At 41.1% G+C, this 26,525-nt stretch overlaps 1 protein-coding gene across 1 annotated transcript in view; it reads left to right on the plus strand.

Moving 5' to 3' along the window:
* Positions 1-26,525, plus strand: part of pcdh1a (protocadherin 1a) — a 69,370-nt gene that overhangs the window by 38,560 nt on the left and 4,285 nt on the right. The window contains exon 4 of the mRNA XM_052047433.1: positions 12,452-12,671. Coding sequence (XP_051903393.1) covers positions 12,452-12,671 — 220 coding nt within the window. The remainder of the gene's footprint in view (positions 1-12,451; positions 12,672-26,525) is intronic.

A 26,525-nucleotide genomic window follows, 5' to 3' on the forward strand; every position in this document is an offset into this window, starting at 1 on the left:
CTCCCCAAACACGAGGGATGGAAGCTGCAAGTTGTTGTTGGCTGGGGGGGGGGGGGGGGGGGTACTTGATTGAGGTACTATCATGATTTGAGGTACTATCTGAGAAATGCAGTGGGATTTCATTTGCATGAAGACAGTGAGGCGCAGAGGGCATGCCTCGGTGCTTAAATTCCATTGCCTTTCTGAGATAATTTCAGATGCAGATTACAGATCTCCGACTCCAAAATGCCACAAACTAAACACACAAAGCAGTTCACTCAAACGGCTTAATCTCTTCATCGGATGATTGACAAGTTATTTTTCTGCCTCGCTTCACATCGCAGGAGTCTTCTTGACTGTTGGGATTTTGAGAACATATCCTGCTTCGGCAGTAACTGGACGCTTACAGCCAGACATGAAAAAGGTCATTGTGAATCTAATTACGCATGATTCTTTTTTTTTTTTTCCGCTCCAGCGTGAGACCTCGCCATCGAGTTGCATCAAAATAATTACTCTGAGTGCAAGAGTGAGATGCACGCGCACACTTGCAAAATAATGCAACCCCTCCAAATGTATTGCCAATCGGGACGCCGGGGTAGTAAATCTTGACAAGCAAGACCATAAAAGATACTATTATTAGCACTGCATATAGGCATGCACTGTGAAACAGTGACTCACATGCAGACAATATTAGGATGGGGGTGGGGCAAGATTTTAAGCATGGTTCAAGGATTTTTTTTTTATCCCTTTTCCCCAATCCAATTATGTTCTAATTCAAACAAAACATAAGTGCACGCATGCTTCTCATCCAGATGCTGCAGCCATAGAAATGAACTCTGACGATGGGAACTTTGAGAGGGAATAAGGTATCCAGCAGGGAGAGGATATTGAAGATTAATTTTTCTCATGTCTGATTCTTTCCAGCCCGTTTTCTTCTTTGTTTTGAGCTCCCTTCCGGCATTATTAACTCTTTCCGCAGTGTGTGCGGAAGATTTATTTTACAGAATATCAAAGGAAGTGATATGTGTGCAAAGAGGCAAAATGGCAATCTGCTACGAGTACACACTTCAAGTTAGTCCTTGAAGCGAGCCTTGTTGAAATCAGTTTAGCTTGACTTGCGGACGTGGACATGTTGAGTGTTACTTTTTCGTATATCAACTGCGAAAGAGCCATTATGTTTTTGTGGCTACGCAACGTTAGAATCAGAGAACCTAAAATCCCAGCTGGCATTTTCGATATTCTGAATACATTTATTTTTGAAATAAACTTTTGACCGTAACATTCTCCTACGGCTGTTTACCTACGTTCATCTGCATTTATATTATGATCGTGTTTTTTTTTTTTGAAATTGCAGCAGAACTCCCGTTGAGTATTCACATTCTACCTTTGCTTTTTAGAATCTCGACTTACCTATTTAACTGAATGTGAGCTCGTCTGGTGTCACTCCAACATCTTTGTTCTTTAAAAAGGAAATAGAGTTTTGCGCCGAGTGTTATACAGCTCGCAGTTCTGAGCAACTTTTGTGTTCCAATACAAAGCAGACAAAGCAAAACTTTTTGCATTCATTGGGATTTCTTCATAACTTTTCGCTTGTCTGGAAGAATAGTTTCTCACTTTACATCACCGTGGCAATCTGTCAACTTCTCTTGATTTTTTCTGGCAGACAGTGGCTTCTTTGCGCTTCCTTTTTTGCTATTTTTCCCTTTTTCGGTTGATCGTATCCATCTTGTCATCCATTTCAATGGCCTCTTACCTTTTGTTTCTGCCCATTGATGGAGCTATCCTTTTTTGGAAGGGGGTGATATGATGCCTACAAAACTCAAGTCATGTCAACTAATGACTTTTCTTGTCTTTTGAGTTCAGATAAGCAGATTTGGACCCCACTATTTAAAAAAAAAGAGGGTCACTTTAAAAATAAGGGAGGGGATTCATTTTCTTAACCCAAAAGCTAATCAAAATGTTAATCCTGTGCTCTTCCCAATTAGGTTTTCCCACTGATCCTTTCTACTTTTTTTTCCTCCAAAAGCTGACAGCACCAATCTCCCCTGACACCGAAGCATATTATTCTTGTCTACCACTTTCTATCATCTCATTTCATTTAGCCAGAGGAAATACTAATTGATGTATTTTGTGTGCTTTTTAATTGACTCTTAACCACAATGCGTCTTCACCTCATAAGAATCTAATCTTGGCCTACACCACTCTTATTGTGATTGTTTCGATGTAACAATATGGGACAGAAAAAAATTGCAGGACACACATATAAATATAAAATTTTGTTGGATGCATTAGATGCAATAACTGATTATAGGTATGCATATATCAACCTCCACCCCCGCATCTCCACGAGCGCAACATGAATCCCAAGCGATTGTATCAACTTACAAAGCTGAGGTAAAAACATATTAAATAGGATCTGGACATGTTATTATTATCATTGGTTGAGTTGAGGTTTTTGGCGTTTATTTTTTGGGATTCAAAGGAAACAAGTGTTTCCACAAAACAAAACATCTCATGGGCTAACGTGCATCGTGGCATTCATCCACATTACTAAATGGTGCGGGCAGGAAGATGTGTTTGTTCATGCAGGAAACTGCCTTGATTTGGATTCGTGCAGCAAAGCATATTAACAATGGATGTTATTTATATTTTCTTTTTTTTACATACCGCGCTTCAGAATTGATCAGCCTTTTAATATAAATAATGACTTCCTTCCAACCGAGCTGCCATCGTTGGGAGGTTTGCACGATTTTGCTGTAGCAGGGCAGCCAGAATCATTACTAGATGATGGCCCCCAGCTCACGACAGTGAACCAAGCGGAATATTTTCCCACCGCTAGTTCGAAATGTGTTCCACAGCGAGACGTGCCCTTGTAATGGAGAATAGACATCCATAGCTCATTGCAGGACAGAAGGGGCTGACGAAGAGCTTTTTGTCAAAGGGTGATGCATTCACGGCAGCACTCCCACATCCTGTCATATGGAATGGCGTGAACGCTCCGATTTGTCATTAGATGTGGCAGCTATATTCACACTTGGTGGGTCTCACTGCAGTAATACTTGATTTTACTCTAACAATATTATGGTATTTCAAGGCCAGTGCTTCCAGTGAAATGAAATTCTTTTTTTGGGGGGGTGGGGAGTGGAAAAGAAGCACTCCGGAATAGGTGACAAAGACAATGAGAAGGATGTGAATTCAGTCTTGCCTATCAAGACCATTAGGGGCTGTTTGATTGTTTTTTTTTTTTTTTTAATGCATTCACTCCGGTCCTTTTTGTCACTCCATTAAAAAAAAAAAGTATGTGAACAAAAGGACTTCTGGTCTTTATCCACCTCCCTTTCCTCTTCCCCTGTCTGATCACTTCATCCTCCACCCAAACCCATGCTGACTCCCATGCACTCTTCTCCCTTCCCCGCCTCTCGCTTATGTTCTTTCCCTCCCCCTCTGCAGCGTGTCCCCTAGTTTTCTGGTAGCTGTGTCTCTTTGATAATCCGAGAGTCTTTGAAGACTCCAATTCCACACTGCTTGCCTCCGAGCTATTGCACCTACAAAAAAAACAACTCTGTGTGTGTGTGTGTGTGTGTGTGTGTGTGTGGTGCATAGATGGGTCTAAATAGAGGCAAGAGAGCAGTAGAAGGGATGTGGGCATGATGGTGGAAGAAGAAGAAAATATGTATTTGTATTTTCTGGCGTAATACCCTCTTGTTCTTATGGGGTTATATGCTTTCCGGATACACTTAAGAGTGCGCTTCTTCATTGTCAACTTTGTTGGTTGAACCAGTTTTTCTGAGATTTCACCGGTGGCTCCTCATTGAGCCCACCCTCTATAGAGTAAATGCCAGAGCAAGTGAACTCCATATGAACGTTGGTATTTATTTATTTTTTTTACCGGTGTCTACCACCGAGCACAAACACCGCTCTACCCATTCTAATGGTATTATGGCTTTTCCAGAAATTGCTTTCTGTAATACTGGACAGATTATCGTAATAGGGTGAAATTCATACCATATTTCCGACACTCTTAAATTCCACTTCTTCTCCATTTTCTCTCAAAAGGCTCCTAGTACCTTTTCGTTTCTATGTGGCTATTCTCATCATTGTTTCAGTCTCAGTCTGAGGTCCTGCCTCTTCCGTCTTCGTCTGCAGCCCTCCCTGTTTGACTCCATCATGCCGCTTGACTTTGGCAGAGGAGCCTGCCACTGGGATTTTGAAGAAATTGAATTGAATTATGAAGGAATTTCTCTGCAGTACGATTGGCATCACTCCCTCTACGCAATATAACATCATTGTCATATCTCAGTGTGGGGCGAATGAAAATAGGCCTTGCGCCATTCTTTCTCTCATCCTTTTAAATTGATTTTTTCATATCATGGGGGGCACTGAGACATCAGCCGTTTCCTTGAACATGGGCAGGAAAGCCATTTCATAATATCTGTGTGACACATAACTATGATTCACTAGGAAATGGCTGGCTTCCAGCTGCGGTACACATTGCACATACCGCAACTAAAGGTAGATAAACAGGGGCACGTAGGTTTTCTCCATTTTGAAATCTTAAGAGTGTTTAAGCAGAGTATACTACATCACCCTTTGCTGATTAAAAAAAAAAAGCCTCTTTGTGTCGAGGCTATAGTGCTCAAAATCTTATCCATCCACCTGTCTCATTGTGTAAAGTCAAAAACACTGGAAACATTCGACGGCTAAAGCTCCATTTAATTTTATTTGAAGAAAAGATATGACCCTGAAGTTGTTTCTGCAGAAGTTGTATTTTTTTCATTTGTAAATTGCACTTGCAGAGTTGGTAATTATTCAGCCTTCTGAAACGTTGTGCTGTGAGCAAGTTCTGAAATTGTGTTTTCGGCATATATAGTATCACTGAGCTCTGTATAACATTTGTTCGAATTCGAATAAGGACAAATGGTCTAAAAACAAAGCATGCCAAAATATATTCCACCTTTTTTAACATGGTGAGGACCAAGAACATAGGTCATGAAATCAAATGCAAATTGTGACTCTAACTGTCATACAACCCCCCTCCACCCCCATAAGATTTAGGATTTAATCCATCAAATAGATGACCAAATTAATTACAAATAATGATAATAATAAAGAATAATAATTGCGCATATGAATATCAATTTGTGAGCATTCATCAAAGAACATGTTTTGATGACTTCATCTCATGCATTACCTTTTTGAAGTGTTGAATTGTCTTGTGGGCCTTAAAGGGAATGTACAATGCAAATGTGTGTGTGTGTGTGTCTATATATATATATAGACACACACACACACACACACACACACATACAAACACCTCAGATCAGCTGTAAGCGGGCCATCCCTGATTTTTGTTGGCTGTCCAAACTATTGTACTTGGCTTTTTGGCCCCAGGAGCAACACACCTGATTTCAGATGATGGGCTCATCAGCCAGCCGTGAAGCAGCATTACAACAATCCAGATTATTTGAATCAGGTGTGTTGCTCCTGGGAGAGCTGGAAAACGGGCAGGGCAGCGGCCGCTGAGGACTAAGTTTGGACCCCCTGCTCTAAATTCTCCCGAGTTGTGAGTGTGAGCGCGGATGGTTGTTCGTCTCTGTGTGCCCTGCGATTGGCTGGCAACCGCTTAAGGGTGTGCCCCGCCTACTGCCCGCAGACGGCTGAGATAGGCTCCAGCAGCCACCCCCCGTGACCCTTGTGAGGATAATTGGATCGGAAAATGGATGGATGGATATTTATTTATTTATGATGTATGCTGTAAAGAACAGTTTTCATGACTTTACGGAGTTAAAGGAACCGCTCTTGTGCGTCCTTGGTTACTGCAGTGGCTTTTGTAGTCGAGGGGAGGTGATCAACAATGTGCACCACCAGATACTTCACCCTGCTGACTTTCCACAGCAGTCCCATCGATATGAGAGATGCAAATGTTTCGTTTCCCTCACCGACCACTCTGCAGAAAGTGAAAAGGTGATGGAGTTGATGAAAAAGCTCTAGTACCTGCATGAGTACCGGCAGCTTAGTGCTGGCAATCAGTGAGGCTTGGCTGAGTGACAGGGCACCTGACAGCAGAGTGGTGTCAGATAGCTCCGGGGCTTTCAAAAGGGAACTGAATAGCTGGTGCGGTGGGAAAAGCACGGCAGTAGTGAGGACCAATGTCCCACTCGGGACAAGTGGTGAAATTCAGCAGATGCTGCATAGATTCTCCAATCACCAAATGGTATCTTTGAGTGTGCGGCCCAGAAATCTCACGTGATCTCATTGATACTGCACCCGGTTCCAGATTATATCTTGCATGCAATTTGATAAAACCATTAATACTATCGTGGAAGCAAAACGTGGAGACACTGGTGATTTAATGGTGCTCTGTAAAACTGAGTAGCATTTGTTATATTTTGTAAGGTACATATAACAGACCTGTAGGGGCCATGGTTTTCGGTCATGTGCAGGCATGATGACCATTTGACCCATGCTTAATCCAACCTTTTGTTTACAACTTGTATGGTTTAATTATTCATTCATTCATCTTCCGAGCCGCTTGATCCTCACTAGGGTCGCGGGGGGTGCTGGAGCCTATCCCAGCTGTCTTCGGGCAGTAGGCGGGGGACACCCTGAATTGGTTGCCAGCCAATCACAGGGCACACAGAGACGAACAACCATCCACGCTCACACTCACAACTAGGGACAATTTAGAGCGTCCAAACAGCCTTCCATGCATGTTTTTGGAATGTGGGAGGAAACCGGAGCACCCGGAGAAAACCCACGCAGGCCCGGGGAGAACATGCAAACTCCACACAGGGAGGCCGGAGCTGGAATCGAACCCGGTACCTGTGCACTGTGAAGCCGATGTGCTAACCACTGGACTACCGGGCCGCCGGTTTAATTATTCATATGTCATTGCTACGACCATATTGTCAAAATGCATATGAGTTGAGGAATAAGAGGGTCATTTAACATTCAAAACAGTTGTTTTAAAATCAGGGGACTTATGTCAGATCAAAAATTATTATTCTATGGTGGTTATGTCTTTGTCCCTTAAATTGGGAGTCACAATGAACAGCTTGAAGCAAGCACACCTGCCTTATTTCAAGTCTTCTCGACCTGTCAAACTGCTACTCATGTTGTGAAATTCGCTGCTGCCATGGCTGCCGAAAGGTCAGAGCTCAAATCATTGCTCACAACACAAGACAAAAAAAACAATCAAAACAAACATCTATCAGGGCAAAGGCTCACAGCTAAAAAAAAAAAAAAAAACTCATAAATTGAGTGAATCTTAAATTGAATTTGAACTATATTTTGATTTTCCTCACGTTTCAAGTTTTTACATTTTTCAAACATTTTTTTTGAAAGTACAGTATTCATAGAGTACAATGAACTGTGATCTAAAGTTGATTCATGCATAGGCCAAACTGTTGGTTGTTTAAAAAAAAAGTTGAATGTTAAAGAGCAATGCTACAACAGGAAAAGGGCACAAAACGACAATGATTAAACGAAACAATTTCAGAATATGAGTGCTGGTACGTGTGGTAAATTATATGGTAAGCAAACCACCAATTTATTCATGCCAATGAAAAATGGTTAAAAAAGTTAAAAGTTAAAATCACTTTTTTTAATGTCACTGCATTTTTAATGCAGTGTGCTGGGGTGGACAGGTGCTAGAAAATATGTGACTGCTTGTTAGAATTTGACTTTATATATAATAATAATAATAATAATAATAATACATCAAAATGATTTTTGCAGCCAGTATGTTTTTTGGGGGGTATTGTGATTTATTTTTTTAAAATGTGGTCGTGCAGATGAAAAAAAAAAAATGCAGAAGGCTGCGGCTACAATTCGTGCCAGTGTGACCTGAAAAAAAAAATGTTTCTAAACGCTGAGTAGGAGGCTGAGCATGATTGGTGTTTATTTTTACTTTCAAATGTCTCTTGGCCCTCTTGTGAAAAGAACATCCTTCTACCTGCTTTAGAATCATAATACGATGTGAGCAATGAAACAATTCGAGCTGCAGGCTAATTGGAGTTATGTACTCTCCTACAAAGTATTGGAACAATGACTTCAATTCCTTTCCATTTGAATATGCATCAACAATGAATAGGAGTCAAAAGCTCAATATTATTGCTTTGTTTACTTATTTGAATGTGACAAACAACTTTGATGATACAGTAGCATCATCCACCCATCCATTTTGTATGCCACCTATCCTGTTGTGGTGAGCTGAAGCCTATTCCATCTGATGAATGGAGGAAGGTACCTGGTCACCAGTCAATCATGGGGCATATTTTGACAACTTTTCACACTTATATTCACACAGTGGGATGTGAAAAAATGCCGTCCAAGCAGAAGTCAGGCAAGTGAACTGATACAAGACCGCAATGCAGAGTAAAAGTATTGGAACCAGTGGTGGGCAATGCATTTTCGATCTGGGCATTCAGTGGGGACATAAAGGTCCCATGCCATCAAAATCAATTGTTTCACAGTTTTCTGCATTACATACACGTAGGTAGAATGAGAAATGAGTTTGACATTTAGACAGTTTGAAGACAGTATGCAATTGTATACCTGTTTGAAATGCAAATGGGAGCAAAACGAGACGTTCAAATTTAAGCGTCATTATTCAAGTGACTGCCCACTTAGAGGTTGCTGCACATCCACTCAGCCCGGGGAAGAAAAAATGGCTGAGTGGCAAAGCTAAAGCTTGCATCAGCTGCCATTTTCGGAGGAGCTGAGGAATAAACTGATTCAATATTATTCTTGGAGAAACTGCAAAGAATTTGGGAACTACAATGGACTGACTCAAAACGCGCAACTGTTACGTTCACATGTGCTCCAGCCGAAAAAAAAAAAATCATTTTCTGGGTTGACACAAGCCACGAAGCAATTATTTTGGCAGACCTATCCTCAAATTGTCCAGTTTTTCTTTAGAAGACCGCCTGAAAATTATCTTTTAATAATGTCCAACATTCGTCCTCCCCCGTCACCCTTTGTGCACATCGCAAGTCTATTTAGCTCAACCAGTCAGACAGAAAAACGTTGACATCACTCTTAGCTTTTGTGAACGCCAAGAATGGTCAAATATTTTTGGGGAGTGGGGGGTTGCTGATAATATGGATGGGTCATGGGTCATCATTCCTGTATCTGAAGGCCCTTGGCCAATTATAACAATGGCATAACACAGAGAAGCTGGAATCTGGACAGCCAAGAGAATTGCTCTGGAATGAAATTGAAAATGTATTCAATTGTATTCATTCAGTTATAATTGTAAGTCAGTGCTTCTGATTGTGTTTGGGTCCGGCAGAGAAGGTTTTGTAGGTCTTGACTTCACGTCACTGGAAGAGACTTAAAAGACATGATGTTGAATATGGCAATATAAGTTGCAAATAATTTGCTTGCATTAACTGGATCAGACACGTGAGTAATTGGCATCAAGAAACATTTGGGGTGGGTCCAAAACATAAATAAATTAGCCTCATTGTTCCAATACGTTTGGGGGAAGAGTGTAGTTGTCATCATAATTGTTCCTTCTTTCAGTCTTAGTCCCACAGCTAGCCACAATGCCCAAAAAATCTCTTACGACTCCCTCCAGTCTCCCAGAATCCAATCCTTCTGCTTGTCCCCTCTAGCCAAAGTGTTGTCTTTGTCTGCCTGACCAACTCTCCACTCCTGACCGTCCTCCCCTTCCAATCCTTCTGTCTTGCCACATCCCTGCAGCCCCGAGGCCTGGCAAAGGATTTGCGCTCAGTCTAAAAAGAGAATCTATTTCCCATCTCGCCAGCCTTTGCTAGTTATCATAGCCTGCAAACATGCTGACTCTTTGGATAGGAGCCTTGAGGATAAGTTTAAGTAAGAGCCCATATTTGAACAACTAAATTCTACATTCACATTTAAATAGTCACTGAGCCGTAGCATCATATTAAGAATGCACCACTGAAATCGAAAGCGTATTGCTGGGTCAGCTGCATGGGATCTTTGATTAAATATCAGACAAAAAAATGTCATAGGGTATTTTGAGAGAACTGTGTTCTTGGAATATTGGTCGGGTTATTCTTCTGGAAGAGATTCACTGCTGAAAAAAAATACCATTTTAAATTGATTTCACCTAAGCACCAACAAGGGATTTTGTTGGACATTATTGCAATTTTACTGTACTCCCCTTAAAGGGCCCGTTGAATTGAAGGAATACACATGATTTATTCTTATCAGTCCATATGAACCCCTGCTCCCTTTTCTTGACGTTCCACCACGCATACAAATCATAAGGACTGTAAGGAGCCATTGTTTGGTCAAGAGTCGTTCACTTCTATTTGGAAGCCCACCTTTATTTCCATGAAACAGACTCTTATAATGCATACTGTGTTTGATGTTTGTAAGTAGCAGCATTGTACTTGCAGGGGGAAAAAAATATGATGCACACTAAAACTCGAATGAAATGAGGAGATGCAGCTGTACGACAGAAAAAAAAAGAGCTGTAGAGATACCAGAGATGAACAGAAAACATTTTGAAGCCCTTTAACTATATTATTGGCACAGTGCACGTAGCACTTACCGACACTCTAAAAGCATTTTCTCCATTTCTGGCATGTACGCATTAAAAAGGATGATCATTTGCGTGATTTCCAGCAGGGATTTTGTTTGCCAGAAAAGTGGTTTACGCGGTGGAAAGCAGAGAGCCGTAGTATCGATCCAGGCAGACAGGTCTGGCAGAGGCAGACCTGTTCTGCTGTCTCAGTGCTTTTCTAACTTGAACAAGAGATGCACGTGTGGGGGGGTTCGATTGCATGCGTAGCATACAGAGTCGTCTTTCTGTTGTCGATCGGCGGTAAGTCGTCATTAGTAATCTGATCTTTAGAAGAAAGAATTTAATGGTCCCCTAACTGTATTTACAATCCATTCAATTTGATAAAGGGTGTGATCTGGAATGAATTAGTATTTGCTGCCCCATTCCTCCCCGAGCCATTGATTTCAAGATTCCATCGGCACTCTCATTCATGCATTTGGTCTTTTATTCTTTCATCAAATCTCATCAGCATGTAACGAGGAAATAGTGACTGTCACAAAGTATAATTGCGATGCTCCTTTTTATTCTACCCCCCAGCGTAGAGACCTTAAGGATTAATTTTCCGCTGAATCACAGTCATATTTCCTTCCTTTTCCGCTTTGTTGAACTTCAAAATCTGCGGAAAAGTATGCTGATATGTGGATTTAGAATCTCACTGTAGTTTGTGGGTTGAACATTGGAATCTGAATATTTTTTGAAGCAAGATATACGTCAGATATGCAACACATGGATGTTGCACCGTGTTACGAGAACTAGTGCTGTTTTGAGTAGAACCAATTAGCTGTACAAGAAATCAATCATGAATAAATAATAAGATCGGAAACATTACTTCCATAAAGGGAGGATAAATCATTCACTTCACTCGGCAGACTGAAATCACTTGGTTTTGGGAAGTGTGGCTCTGACTCGAGTAAATGCAGAATGCAACTTGGCCAGGGAGTGCGAAGAAGTGATAGCTAATCGGTGTTGCTAACATAGCAAATTTAAAACCGAGAAACTTCTTTGACTTCTTCAACAACTATTTTTCCATAGCATCATTTAACAACAAACGCCCCCCCCCCTTTCATCTATTATTGGGAACTTCGGGAGACTCTGAGACTCCTTGCACTCTTCAGCACCCAGTCGGCAAATTAATCACGCTTGTGTGAAGCCACCACTTTGTAATTAAACCATAACTCCTCCCATACAGATAGCCCTGCCCCCATAAAAATTTGGATTCAATATTCACTCGTGGATGTGCCTCTTCATCAGCCGGCAAATTCCACTTTGTCAATTTGTGTGCGGCTCTGCGCACCGGCAAACACAAATATCCCCCTTCATGCTTTGACAACTTGGCCTAATATATGTGTATGTGCTAGCTATCCGATGCTAATACTGTCTCTCTGCTAACTCTGCTTCGTTTCTGCCATGACATGATCATATATATGGTACTTTCCATTTACTAATGTACGCTTCTTGCAATGATATCAATTTCTACAGCTGTTTATACACAATAACAAACCATGTCATCAAACATAATTCCCTCGAGAGAGTAACGTTCAGCAATATTCCCAAATACATCATGTGGTCAAAGGTATTGCGACACACTCCTTCAGTTTGCCAAATGAAGTAATCAATCACTAGTTGAGAAAGACCTCTTAGTTTCAACCTAAAAAAAATCTTGCAGAAAGTCGTTGTCGAACAATATGAGTTGTTACAGCCACCAAGGGTACAACAACTTGATATTGTGTTCTGTTTGCAATTCCTGTAGGTGCAATGGCGAGGTGTACCGATACTTTTCTCTATATGCTCTTTTTCATCTGCAAGTGCAAGCGTACAACCTGTTGTGTCTCTCGGTGGAGCACACAAACAAAAGGATAAGCGTAGCTGTTTAAAAAAAATAAATAAATCATGCATCTACTGTATGTCTCTGTTTTGTAGCATCCCCATCGGCGAGTGACCTTCTCCACCAACAACCCTGTGCAGGACCTGCAGGATGCCTCCCAGCACAGTTACTATGACAGCGGTTTGGAAGAATCAGAGACACCCAGCAGCAAGTCATCGTCTGGCCCACGCATCGGACCCTTGACCCTGCCTGAAGACCACTATGAAAGAACAACTCCAGATGGCAGTATTGGAGAGAGCGAACACCCTGAAAACGGTAGATTGATAATTCATTCTTGTCCCTATGAATATGTGTTTAAATGCAAATGGGTCCATTAGGGATTTTGCTGGTGCATGTTTTGGAGACATTTGGGTGAGGTTCGTTTTTTTTTTTTTTTGCTGCCTGAATATTTGAAGGGTTGAAATGTTGTGGCACCATCGATGTTAAGTTAGCATGTTAGTTGAAACTCTTGGTGATTCTTTCTTTTTTTTTAGCTGTTTTCTTGACCATTTTTGAACACACATAGTATTAAAATTGGACTTAGTCAGGTCTCTCTCCCCTTCATCGCTCTGTCAGGCATTTTATATAATGATCCTGCTTCACAATAGTGCTAATTAAAAAGCCAAATCGTCGAGCATTTGTTCTCGAAATCAATTCACCATGACATCTGTGCAGATGATACTGTTCTGATAATACACATACTCTTGCTTCTTGGACCCCAAATCCATATTTTGTGCCCAAATGGAAAATTCATTCAGCATCTGTCGTTGTTAAAAGATAGTCATAGTCAAAGCTTTAACTGCTTTTATGAATTGACTGTCTTTAAAAAAAATAAAAAAATAAAAACATGGCCTTGCATGACTCTCCAGAGCAGGCATTTTTTATGTGGTTGTGTCACACCAGACCACAGGCAATTTTTCATTCCATTTTTATTTGTGGTAATGTATGGTTGCATCTTAAAATTACAGTACAGTCACTTCGAGTGATGAGAGATAGATGGCAATTTGAATTCCATATAAGACCAATTACTTTTTTGCCTTTTTTTTAAACAGTGAGCAATGCTATACAAAAAGAAACATGACAATATTTAACAATGTTAATGTGTTGAGATCATAACATATTGATAAAATTTGACATAACACAGTTTTTATGAAAATGTAAATGGCTAAACCTCCAAAGGCACACTTGAACTTTATCTTAACTTTTCAGACTAGCTACCATTACTGTCAAAACAATGAAAGAAGTAGTAAACACACAAATAAGTAAGACAAATTAAAATTCAATTAATGTGAATAAATTAAACAAAATAGGGCCAAATGAAGCATGCTTTTTGTGAAATGTATTTATCGAGACAAATGTTCTGACAAAATAGCAAATTAATTATACTTAAATTATAGATAATTAACTCTAAATTAATCTTAAACTTGTGTCACTGTAAATAACCAAATGTCAAATTCCAACATTATTTACTGTAAATATATACTTTATATGCATATCTGTATGTGTGTCTGTTGTTTTGAACATTACCGTAACTAATTTATCTCAAGAATGCCATTAATTAGAAAACATCTCAATAAAGTACAATTTGTTCTTATTACATCTTCCATATGATCTGTTTTTCTCTATCTTCTTATTTTCGTTTCTATTTTTGCTCCTGTTTTGCCCATCTGCAGAATGCAGGTTTTAGTCAGACAGGGCCCTCTTTGTTGTCAGCAGCAGGAGAGCTCGACTGTGAATGGAGATGGAGCAGTTACAGAATGAAAAGATGGCACAAGATGTGTGAGGTGTTAGATTGTGACAGGAAGTGGGGACTAAGAGTCTCTGACATGCAAACCCATCGGGCATGCACATAGGACAGGGGGGATGTTATGATGAGCCGCTAACCAAGGATAGAGCAAATTAAAAAGTGATTCCCACTTCAGGGAGATAACCCAGAGCCCAGATAAAAGGAAGGTTTAGACAGAAAAATCAAAAGAGACAGCTGAAATTCTCCCCAGCTCCACCTGAATAGTGACATGAAGTTCTTTTTAAGCGTTTGAGTGGCAGGGTGACAGGCTGCACTGGTGCAGGGTTGTGTTCATCACAGTGGAGATGACTGGCAGGCATAAAATGAGGCGTGGAGCATGATGTGTCACTCACTCTATTAAAGTAAAATCAAATGCAATACGAACCTCAAACTTTCCCCCTTTGCATCTCTGAGCCCGACGAATATCGACAGGAATGTCGATTCCGCCATACAAGTGGAACTCTAACGGTAGCAAACCTATTTATGTAGAGTGAATCATATGCAATGCAAATATGTGTCATCAGTCAAAGCTAAAATTTTAGATTTTGGAATTGTGTCCAATATTCACTCAAAAACTCTGCAAGGGTCTGTTTCAACTTCAGAAACTTCTTTTGAAGAAAACCATAAATGAATTGTGTCTTCCCTTGCCTGGACGCAGGTTACCAGAGCCTTCCTCTGGGTAGCCTCCCTTTGCCTGCTTAGGTGAGCAATGTTTGGGAGGAATGCCGACCCCTGATCTGAACCTGGCAAGTGCTTTTATTGCTGGACTTCTGTGCTGATCATGGATTGTCCATAATACCATACCATGTTCAAGCATAAGAATATCCATATGTGCACCCGTCAGCAGGAAATGCAAAGCCACAGTTTGATGTGGTCATGCCATTGGACTTGGGGTTGTACGTCTTGGACATTGAGGCAAAGAAAGGGGTGGGCCTGTCAACTGATCACCACCTTGGTTGAGTGTTGGTGCCAATGGTAGGGGAGGATGTCAGTCAGGCCTGCCTGACCCAAACGTATTGTGAAGGTCTGCTGGGAATGTCTGTCAGATTCCCCTTTCAAAATGAATTCCAACTCTCACTTCCAATCGAACCACATCCCAGGGGAAGCAGGGGACACTCAGTCTGAGTGGGCCATGTTTCGTGCCTCCATTGTTGAGGAAGCCAACCTGAGCGACAAGTTCAAGGCGGTTTGTGCCTATCGTGGTGGTAATCCATGAACCCGTTTGTAGACACCGATACTGAGGGATGTTCTGAAGCTTAAAACGCAGTCCTATCTGGCTTTTTGGCCTGTGGGACTCTGGAAGCAGCTGATAGGAATCGGCGGGTCAAGAGCACTGAGGCTTCAGTCGTCGCTGACACAAAATACTCGGGCTGTAAGTTCAGTGAGGCTTAGTGTCTCAGAAGAGTACGTGTGTGTGTGTGTATTATATATATATATATATATATATATAATGGGAAAGAATGAACATTATTTTGTCAAATCCAAATGTTTTCAGTGCTGTACAAAAATGGAACATATATATATATATATATAAGTCTATGTAAACATAGCATATGTTTATGTACATTTACGTAGATTTATACGCATTTATATTCTGTGTATAAGCTAAATATTAGCTGGGGATTTGCATTTGTACTGTTTAAGTTCTAGTTTAATTTGACTCGACGTTGGCATTAGACATACTAATAGACTCTGACTTTGGTGCGGTCGGTGTGGTGCAAAGATGAGCGTAGAAGCCGATCGTAAGAGGCAGTTGAGGCAGGAGGTATTTGATCATATTTGAAGTGCAACCTTCTTTGATATTTAACGACATGTTGAAGTTCAACAAAGTGCAGCCACACTTTGCACACAACCGAGATGGCCCAACCAACCCCGCGAAGGGTGATCGCCGTCAACGCGCGGTCCCAGCTAAACGCTGCAGCTGAGGAGATCCGCGTAAAGTGCTCAGAGTGGATGCCACGGGCGCCCAGCAGGAGGGAAGAGGAGCGGCCCATGGCGACAGCCTCTGTAAATGCATAACTCCGCTGACCGACTTTGGCCGAATTGCTGCGCACCGTGGTTTAGGCGGCGACGAACACACATTTCTTTTTGGTTGCTTGCATATGAAGACACTTCCGATTTGTATGTTTTTTTTCCCTCACCATCCTGGGCGATAGCATTCGAGTATTTAGTCATATAAGAGATCATTTTAGACCGACCAGTCATAAGTCATATTACTTTGCTTTTTACTCTGCTTGCATAATTTTGCCGTGAACAGCTCTGATTGGTCAATCGCCAGAGTGAGGAATTCAGAGCCTGCTGTGAATCGTCTCTTTTACCGCGTATACAGTAGCTTGGTTGTGAAGAGCCTTTTGTCTGCCGTAAAAAAATAAAATAGTAACATACACAGATGGAGGAATTTTGATATGGACGCTTGCCTCGCGTGCGGTCTCACTGTCACTTCCTCCATGCGGACTCATTGCCATGTGGGATACCAAGTAGGGTGAGATTAAATGGCATGAATGCCATTTGCATGATAATGAGGTTCTTTAAAAATGCTGTCTGATTTTCCAGCCTCAGATCTCTGAGGATGCATGTAGCGTCAAATATTTTTTTTCTTTTTGAACTCCTGTCAGGGATTTTTTTCTGCTTTTAATGACTACTATACTCATATCATGCAGGCATCAACCTTTTCAACCTTTATTGCCCCTGGCAACAATCTGTGATGTGGTTATATGAGAATAATGAGCAAAATATGTAAGCATGGAGATAAAGAGTTCTGGAGGAAGACAATGCAGTGAGCGAATGTCACCTTAATGGGGCTTTTTGGCCTGTGAGTCACAGTTTGGGTCCCTGCCTGGTGCCATAATGTGACACTAATGCATAGATGCAGGTGTCGTCGTCCAGGTGTCATGTCATTTTTCTAGCTAATACTAGAGTGGGCTACGCCTGTCTGGACCAACCGCTGGATCTGTTACCAGAAATGAAAAGCAATCTGACTCTTTTATTTTTTGGTAAGCGGCGTCTACGGGAAAGAAGCACCATCAAGTGGTCCCCTGTGGCAAGTTGTCTTGAGTAATACGCCTATAATTCTGACATCATACTCGCATGTGCATTGTGCTGCTGCTGTTTGTTGCCGCCCGCTTGTTTGTAATTTTACTGCCGAGCAAATAGGTCACTGGAAGATCCTAACTGGAGCAGAATTAAAATTTCTAACCTGGATTAGGCTTTGATACCGGAGACAGACAATGTCTTATCAACACCCTAATGTGGCAGGGGCCTTTAAGAAACATTGCATCTGGGTCCGAATTGGAAACATTGATGTGTAAAGTCATCACAATATTCATAAATTTATGTATATTATAATATAATTATAATTTTTAAAAAGATTTTGCTTGGATGATCACAAACAATTCACCTACACAGTAAAATTTTCGTCCTGACTGTAGATAACCGTAATTGTCGTGTCACAGCAGAAAGGCCAAACCTCTGAATGGGATAATATGAGACACAGACTATTAACTGAAGCAAATTATAAAATTGGTCTGATTTTACATATGAGCTGACACCTAATAGAGTAGTGGAGATTGCAGCCACATGTGAACTTTAGAAAGAACCGGAATAGAATCCTCATTATCTCAATAAATCTACCCCCTCCAATTACATTTAACCATCTTGTGATTTCTCTGTAGTTTCATCATTCTGTCCTGCTGACGTGAATAACAACGGTGATGATCATATTTTTCAATGAAACATTTATATCTGTATTTTTTACTTTGATTCTATCTAGGACGTTTTTGTGAAAATGCTGATAAAATATGTACAGTACATGAATGCAATGATGTTTGAAAAAATACGGGCAAAAGAAAGGGTTAAAATATATATATAAAGAAGATAAGAAAACCTTTATTTGTCACACAATGGAGAAGTAGCTTGACTTAAGTTATGATTTACTGCATGCAGGCTTTTACCAACACATGAATGACATTGGTCAAATGATAAAACCCCTGATTAGTTTCCTTAATAACTATGAAAAATGATACACTGATAAAAAAAAAGAGTACAGCAGACATTAGGCTCCATGTGGTTTTAACACCACAGTCATGCTCAAATTTTCTGGGTTTTGCACTGAGCTAACAACATGAGTGCGTGGTGCCTGAGTCAGTCTCCCCGAGCTTTGCACGTCCTCATCAGCGGCGGTTCGTCAATAGACGGTGCCCCCCGACCTAGCTGAGTCACTTTAGAAGGGGCAAAAATTAAACAATGAAAATGAAATATTACGATGAAATATCCTTGTATTTGGATTTCTGTTTGTTGTCTTTTATAGATGAGCAGGATACATTTTTTGCAGTTATTTTGCTGAGTGAAATTAAATTCTCTCTGGGGTCTCAAATGATGTACTTCCGGTTTGGATTGTCATCTCTCGCCACATACACCAACGCGGGTTTCAAAGTTCAGTACCATACACATTTATTGATGCAGCCTTCATGAATTCATATAGCATGAAAGAAAACGTTACAAATTCTGATTAAAACAGTGGTTGCCACGAGCCCTATTTTCGTGGTCAGCACAAGTCTAGCGCAAAGCGCAGTGTAACTGAGCACATGAGTGGAGTTTTTTCTTTTGGTATTTTTGTAGATAGGTGTGTTTGCACTGTTGTGGGAATCAACATATCCGGCTTGCTTTCGGGCCAATGGACGCAGCTCCTCCCATTCCTTATAAATTCAGAGCAAGCGAGACGCAGAGTCTTTAACTTGACGGAAAGGGAAACGGACTCGCCGTAGTCCAAGAAGGAGATCCAAAGTACGTTCGCGGTCGACGGTGTACATATGTCACCCACCTGCACACTGTGCCAGGGCCCAGTGGGGTGTTTTAAAAACGTAATAAAAATGATATAAACACTAATGCATTCAATGAATTGATTCTTCAGTGATTCAGAGGGCTTCAGTGCACGCTCGTGTCTGATTTATGAACGAAATGATGACATCGGCGGGACGCAGAATCTGTTTGCCTGCACCTAGATCAAATTCACCATAACTTAGACCTGCTTTGAACTGGTCCAAAATCTCGTCTAATTTCAGTCACCAAATTGTCAGGTGCGCTGGGGGCCTGTAAAAAAAAAAAAAAAATGCCCTCGGTGTGCAAGAACATCCAGCACAGCGCAGCGTGGTCTGCCAAATTGACTGCCCGTGGAGGGGTCTTGTTAAGTGTCACCGCATATGTGATTTGCGGATGAGGTTCGAGTGCTACGCATCTTGGAGGCAATGATAGTGAGGGGGGGGACAGACCCACTTCAAACTCAGTTTGTCAAGCGGTTCAGGCAGGCATCAGAGAAAAGCCCCAAGGGGTCATCCCGCCGGGCTGCGTTGTTGGCTACCAAGCACTGCTGAAACTCCCTCTCACTAGTGTTCTGACCCTTAATGATGGATAGAACCCGAGGGACTGGATTCACACTGTATTGCTCTGACATGAATTCCCTGATTTTCAAGTGGGTTACAGAAGACTGGAGTGTATTCCGTCAATTGATGATATTGCCACATCCACCGTAGTTCACCGTCCAAACGCAATCAGGAATGTACACACCGTCGTAAGTAATGGCACCGCAGTATGGTTATGTTCATTTTCCTCAGAGATGAAAATAACTTTACTGCGAAAGGATCAATTCCTAATTTACTGCACACTGTTCATATATCGATATTCAACATGCCTTCAGCAATATGACATGAGTTTGACCCCCACAGCCTTGGTGCTATTCATGCTTGTTTTGTATCCAGGGCGCCTTAACTTTTATTCCATTGTGCGGCGAAAACAAAATGTGACAATTCTCTTTTGAATAGTGTTAAATCTCACGAATCCCTTTGCCGTCGTTTGGAACTCGTTTCTTCCAGAGCACACTTTTTTGCTTGAGTTGTCCCCGAAGAGCTCTTGTTCTTCAAGTATCCTGACAGAAATTTTATATAATGAAACTTTCTTCCCAAGCCAGCTTTCTACTGACTGACTGCTTTAATTAGGCAGTCGACTCCACACCACTGGAATATTGTCACTGATTTGTGAGGGTTTCTGTCGGAAACTCTTGTAGCTCTTGCAATTCATCGGCGAAAACCAGGGGTCTATTGCACTTGAAGCAATATATTGCAAGGCATCTACACTTGTCACTCATCTTGATGAGCTATTTTCTTTGAAACTATGTCTGGCAGGAAAATGAGGTAGCCATCATCCACAGACACTGAAGACCAGATGGCAGGTACAGCCATAAAAAAGACTGATGTTTACTCATGTGCCTTTGTTTCATAGATTTTTTTGGGGAGGGCTGGCGGGGTGTACTTCCTAATTTTCTTAATGCATATATTCATTTGAATATACTAATCTCCTAGATGTGTAGATGTATTCAAATACCAACAACAACATTATTCGTATTGAAAAAAATATCTACAATATTGAAATGATATGATTATGGGCAAACACAGACTCATACAGTGTGCATGACCAAATATATGACTATATGTATTCATGTTTTATTTTAGTCCCAGCAAAAGCATTGCTGCATTTCTATCGCTTAATATTCGGAGAAAAGTGCAGGCGTTATAATTTGGTCAATCCCTCAAATTGTTTTTTCCTCAAAATATATTTTTTAAACATATTCGTTGATGGCAGTTTAAAGGAGGTGAGGACTCTGATTCACGATACTGTCATGCAGTGGGCGCAGCTGTGGTGAATGTTGTGGCTCCCACTGATGCTCATGTTGCTGAAAAATTCTCCGTCTGGCCATCCATCATCCATACATCCATACATTCATCCATCGGGCAGCGTTCCAAGGTGGAATCATTGGTTTGGTACCATATAAAGTAAAAAAAAAATCCAAAACAAGACTCTGTGAAGGCATTCTGCAAATCCTCAAAGCGTATGCAGACTGGTTTTACAAACTCCCATGTAGGTCTGGTGTATAATGTAATTCAGTTCTTGTGATGAGACACTGCTTGCCTCGAACCGTTTTCTGAGAGAAACGATCAATGATGATTGGCCGAGTTGCAATTGTGTTCTTTTGCCATTTCAATTGGACTTTCAGATGTGTTATGTCGGAAATCTGATACACACAAGGCATGGGCCTGTATTAGATTCTGACTATAAAACCCTCTCCGACTTGTATTCCATTCAAACGACTGTGTAGCGTGCGCAATCCTACGATGTATCATACTGTTGCGATCAAAGATAGAATTAACCAAGGGATGCACGACGATCAATATGAAGAGGGGGCGGGGGTAGCAAACGGTTCATGGAAGACATGTCAACATGATCATTGATTGAATGATAGGCAGAGCTGGGAATAGCTTCTTTTTTTCCCCCGTAGAATCCTACAAGGGAAATTTTTGACAGCATATCAGCTGACGTTGATTTCTTTATTCCTGTTGTTTTTATGTCAGTGACAAATGTGCATACGTGAGTGTGACATGCAAGCGATATGTGGGAGGAAATGAACATTATTACCCCATTGCAACTTCAGTCGAAAAATCTATTTCTGTATACCAAAGGTAGAACGTTTTCTTCAAAGGGGGAAAAAAAACATTAGCAGTAGGCCCAAATATTTGGAGTTACTTCACTGTTGCACATTAAGGCATCATTGATTCACTGGGGGCTTAAGGTGATGCCACAATGGCACACGGGTCAATAGAGTGAAAACATAAAACGTCTGAAACCTTCAAATGCTTCAGAGGCTGAGACCATTAAAGAAACACTGCAAGAAAAAAAAAATCATCAGGGAGAGATAGGAATAGACGCTCTTCGTCTCTTCAAGTAAATGTCACATTCATCAGCAAAGGTTCGGGTGATTAAACACTCCGTTGAACAATCACGACAATATTTCGCCGGAATAAACCGCTCAAAAAGTATGTTTTTGGTTTTATTCAGCTGCAGCTTGAGGCTGTGAAAAGGCCAGAAAAAATAAGCCGTGTTTTGCACAAGCAATCTGTACGAGGGTGCAGGTGGTAAAATAATGATGTAAAATGATATTTGCATTTTAAATAATGGAAGTAGTAGAATTGAGATTTTCCCACAGTGTATACGGCATACAAATGTTTTTATTTTACATTTAGACTACTTTAGGTGAGATCAAAAGCCGTTTATGATTTCTTTCTATGTCGATTTTCAATGTTTTATGATATAAAATGACATTTATGAGAGCTACTCAACATCATCAAATGATTAACTGCCACATCTCGTCAAGAGGAAGCAGATAGAGCATATGATAGCGTACTTATATTTTTTATACGTACTTATTCACCGCATTCTTTATAAAAAAAATATATTTCCTTTGCCTTATTTTTGTTTCTTTTAATTCATGAACATCGACATGGCTACCTGTTTCTTTGGACCTCAACATGACTGGAATTTCCACGCTGCAAAAAAAAGGAGGTATAGCTATATCCACCAACATTTTTAAGCAACTTCAATTTTGTTCGTGATCGATACATAGCTGAGAAGAATTAAAAATATACGTTCCGTTGAACAATTTCAACATTTCTAAGTGTTGTTTTTCTTTTATTGATCTAGTTTCAATGTAGCTTCAGTTTAATGACGCTTCATTCAAATACTGAATGACTCCTGGCTGTGCTTACATTTTCCAAGTGGCTTGTCCAAAACTCGTGTTGCCCAACACATCACATATCACCTTCTCAATTGGAGTAGCCAGTGCATAGCGTGATGTGTCAGAAGGTGATAAGACTGTCAAACGCAACCACTCACAAAGCAGTCTTCAAAAATAAGGTCGTCTTAGGCAAAAGTGTGCATGTCGGAAGAACTGACAGAAGTTGTCCCGTCACTCTGCGAACCATCCACAAGCAGCTCTTCCTGACATGCCGCTGGCCGCCATGTCCGCTCATCAGGCGCTTGTCAGCATGTGGACTTCCTTACCTGCGAACACTTCAAACTTCCATCCATGAAGTGAAGGCGAACAATCCCTTTTATCAATCCCTGATGAGGAGCTACTCTAGATGGAGTCAGAATCCAGAAGCTAGCGCCATTAAATTAGCCAATTTTTAAAGTGTTTTTTCATCCCAATTTGCACTGTCGGTCAACACTAACAATTTGAGAGCTCACACAATGCAGACAGACAGTTGTCCGAATGAATCCAGAAAACATCTATCGTGGAATCAGAATGTAAGCATTCCGAAAACATTCTTAAAACAATTGAATTAATATTAATTTGGGACATCGAGTGAAGTTTACATAACCGATCATTAGGTGTCATTTGCCTCTTTTTCCTCCTAGTATATATATATCATAATTTAAAAATAGACTCTACCTGGAAAAGCTGTCAAAGGCAGATGAGCTTTTGTATTTGAGCAGCTGTACACAAAGCATGTTTTTGAATTAATGCATACAATAATCTGCAGTGTAACAGGACCGAATTATAACACATGGCTGATTGACTTTCAAGTTGAGGAGACAATCTCTTTGACCGAAAATATTCTAATCACTGAGGCAAGACGAACAAGTACAAGTGTCAGGTGACAAACTCCATCTTGCTTCTTTATTTATTTTTTTTGGTTTTTTTGGTTGCATTATTCTGCAAGGAGAATGTGGATGTCAAAACTGTGTTGCGTGCTCGCAGTGCTCGTGTCTCGCTTCTCTTAAAAAAAAAATGCACCCCTGAGGAGAACAAAAAGGAAGTTTCTGGTTCCTTCGGCTTGCCGTGAGAAACTGCTCTGAGCACTTGTATTTATACAAAAAAAAAAGCTTGACATGTCACAGCGAAAGATATACAAAACCCCGGTTTCATGTTGTTTTTCTTCCAAATATGACAAACGCAGTATGCATTCACAGCCAGTTATAGTGACAGCCAGAACCAGGCGCTAATGTCTGCTGAGATGTGGAGGATTTTTCTTCTTGGAATTTTTTTTATCCACTTACCACCTCAACTGTTTGCAGGGACCACAAACACAGCCATTAATATCACCCACACACTCCCAAACGATAGTGGCTGTTATCCCTCTATGAGCTGTGGCTCTCATATTTTTTCCACCATCGATCATACCCGCGCGCCGCACGCACTAGAAAGCAGCCGGTGGGGAGACGCAGCATTTGCAATCAAATGGAGAGCAGCAGTGTGAAATCTCAGGAAGAAGCAGCTTCCCCACCACCACCTCCCAATGCCTTTGGGCAGGGGATCAGACGATGAGGAAGCCTGCCTCAGACACTCAACACCTCCCACTGGCACCCTGATGCAAGCAGCATGCAAACCCACCCTTCACATGTGTCAGTCAGCCAGGGGGGTGGGGATGAGGTGGTGGGGTTAAACTGTGCGAATACCCCTACCCCTGTGACTACGATGTGGAGTGCATGTTATGCCACCGCATCCAAGGTGCGTTTGGGAGTTTTGCGAAGGTCCACACTGAGTTGGTGACGTGGTGGCTGACTTTTTTTTTTGTGATGCATGATCTCACATTGCACACGAGACACATAGAGCATAAATTGAGAATACTTCAGGTACATTTGCTTCTAATGCTGGGGACAGGACATTATTTTTGGTGCATGCAAATTGGAAGAAATACAACTCCTCGTTAAAGTCAAATCAGCCAGCCAATTCCACGTGCAAAACAGAGCTGCAATTATTTCCCATCATCATTTCTCTTAAATGCGCCTTCCATTAAATAATTCAGGAACCGACTCGCGAACCACAACATTAGGTACATGCACGATCTAATGAGATTCATGACAAAGTCTGGATCAAAATGACAGTCCCGCTGTGGAGAAGTAAACTGCAACTAGTTGTTAAGAGATGCCAACTGGCTTTCTGACTTCTCTCAATGTGCCTTATTTTGTTGTGACATTTTTCATTCGAAGGCAGAAAGAAAAATATAAACCAAGAATGTGCTGTGCCATGTTCGATGAGAGAAATGGAGTCAAATGTCACTAGTGGTTAAATTGAATAGGTTGAAAAGAGTCAAGTACCTGAAGACTAAAACCGCTCTGACGAACCAAAGCAAATACCGTGCCTTGCACAAACAATAATATATTGATAAAAAATACAAAGTGCTATTTTTTGCATTGAAACTATTCTGACTAGCACAATTTATTAAAAAAGTAACTTCCGTAAAGTAACTGGGTAAATGCAGCTCGTTTACAACACATCTGTGTTCTTGAAAAAGCAAGCTAACAATCAGCAAAATAACATCCATCAATCCATTTTCTAATCCGCTTCCCCGTCTCCTGGGCATGGTGAAACCGGCTGTCTTCGGGCAGTAAGCGGGGGACACCCTGAACTGGTTGCCAGCCAATCGCAGAGCACACATAGGACACACAAACAAACCATTCAGTCACAATCACACATAGGGACAACTTAGTTGTGTGCCATTTACCTGCCATGCATGTTTTTTATGTGGGAGGAAAACAAAGTACCCGGAGAAAACCCGAGCAGGCACAGGGAGAACATGCAAACTCAACACAGGGAGGTCGGAACTGGAATCATACCCTGCACCTCTCTGCACTCTGCGGCCGACGTGCTAACCAATCGCTCACCGTGCCGGCAAAATAACATGCTGCAGGAAATGAACATTTCATTTTTCATTGTCTTCATAAGAGTGAATAATGAACATCAATTAACAGTTAATGTGCATAAATACGTCTGATTAATTTGGTTGTTGTTTCCATTGGTTTTTAAATGAGCGGTTGACATATTAGCACAATTTAGTGAAGTTATACATCGCTACAAATTGAAGTAACCCATCTATTTTATGTACAGTTCATTGAGAAATGTGTTTGTTGAGGTCACTCAGTTTTATTTCGTCAAGCGTTTCCACTTTCATTTTCAAAGAAAACTATACTTGTGTACTGCATCCGAATGATTTTGTTCTGTGCTCCCACTTGAGTACAAAGTTGAGTACACACCTTTTTTTTTTCAGTGTACTTAATTTTTCATGAAGGGTCACCTGGTGGGAAAAAGTTGCTGTCACAGCTGACATTGTATGAAACGTGGGGCGCATCCTTGACGTTTTTCATAAAAGCTTGTTTGTTGTTATTATTTAGTCAAAAGGAACATTTTTTTGGGAGGGGGGCACATTCCTTCTTGATTCACGAGGAAGTTCATCTTCGCTTGAGCTTGGCCTTCTTTGCTCCCTTTTCACCCCATCCTTGCTCGTTTAGCAAGGTTGAAAAGTTGATGTTCACCTTTACGATCACCGGCTCAGGAGTTCGCTTTGGAGCGACAAGCAGATCGTGTTCTTTTGTTTATTTCATCTTCAGTCAACCATCAATAATAAATTATTCATTTCTGTCATTGTGTTAAAGAGAAGGGGGGAAAAAAAGTCCTTACAAGCATACGCATTAGTGTTATTGCATGTTGACAACCGCTGGAAGCTGACGTGCATGGG

Source organism: Hippocampus zosterae, chromosome 16 (assembly GCF_025434085.1).
Source record: "Hippocampus zosterae strain Florida chromosome 16, ASM2543408v3, whole genome shotgun sequence".
In the NCBI taxonomy this organism is placed as follows: Eukaryota; Metazoa; Chordata; class Actinopteri; order Syngnathiformes; family Syngnathidae; genus Hippocampus; species Hippocampus zosterae.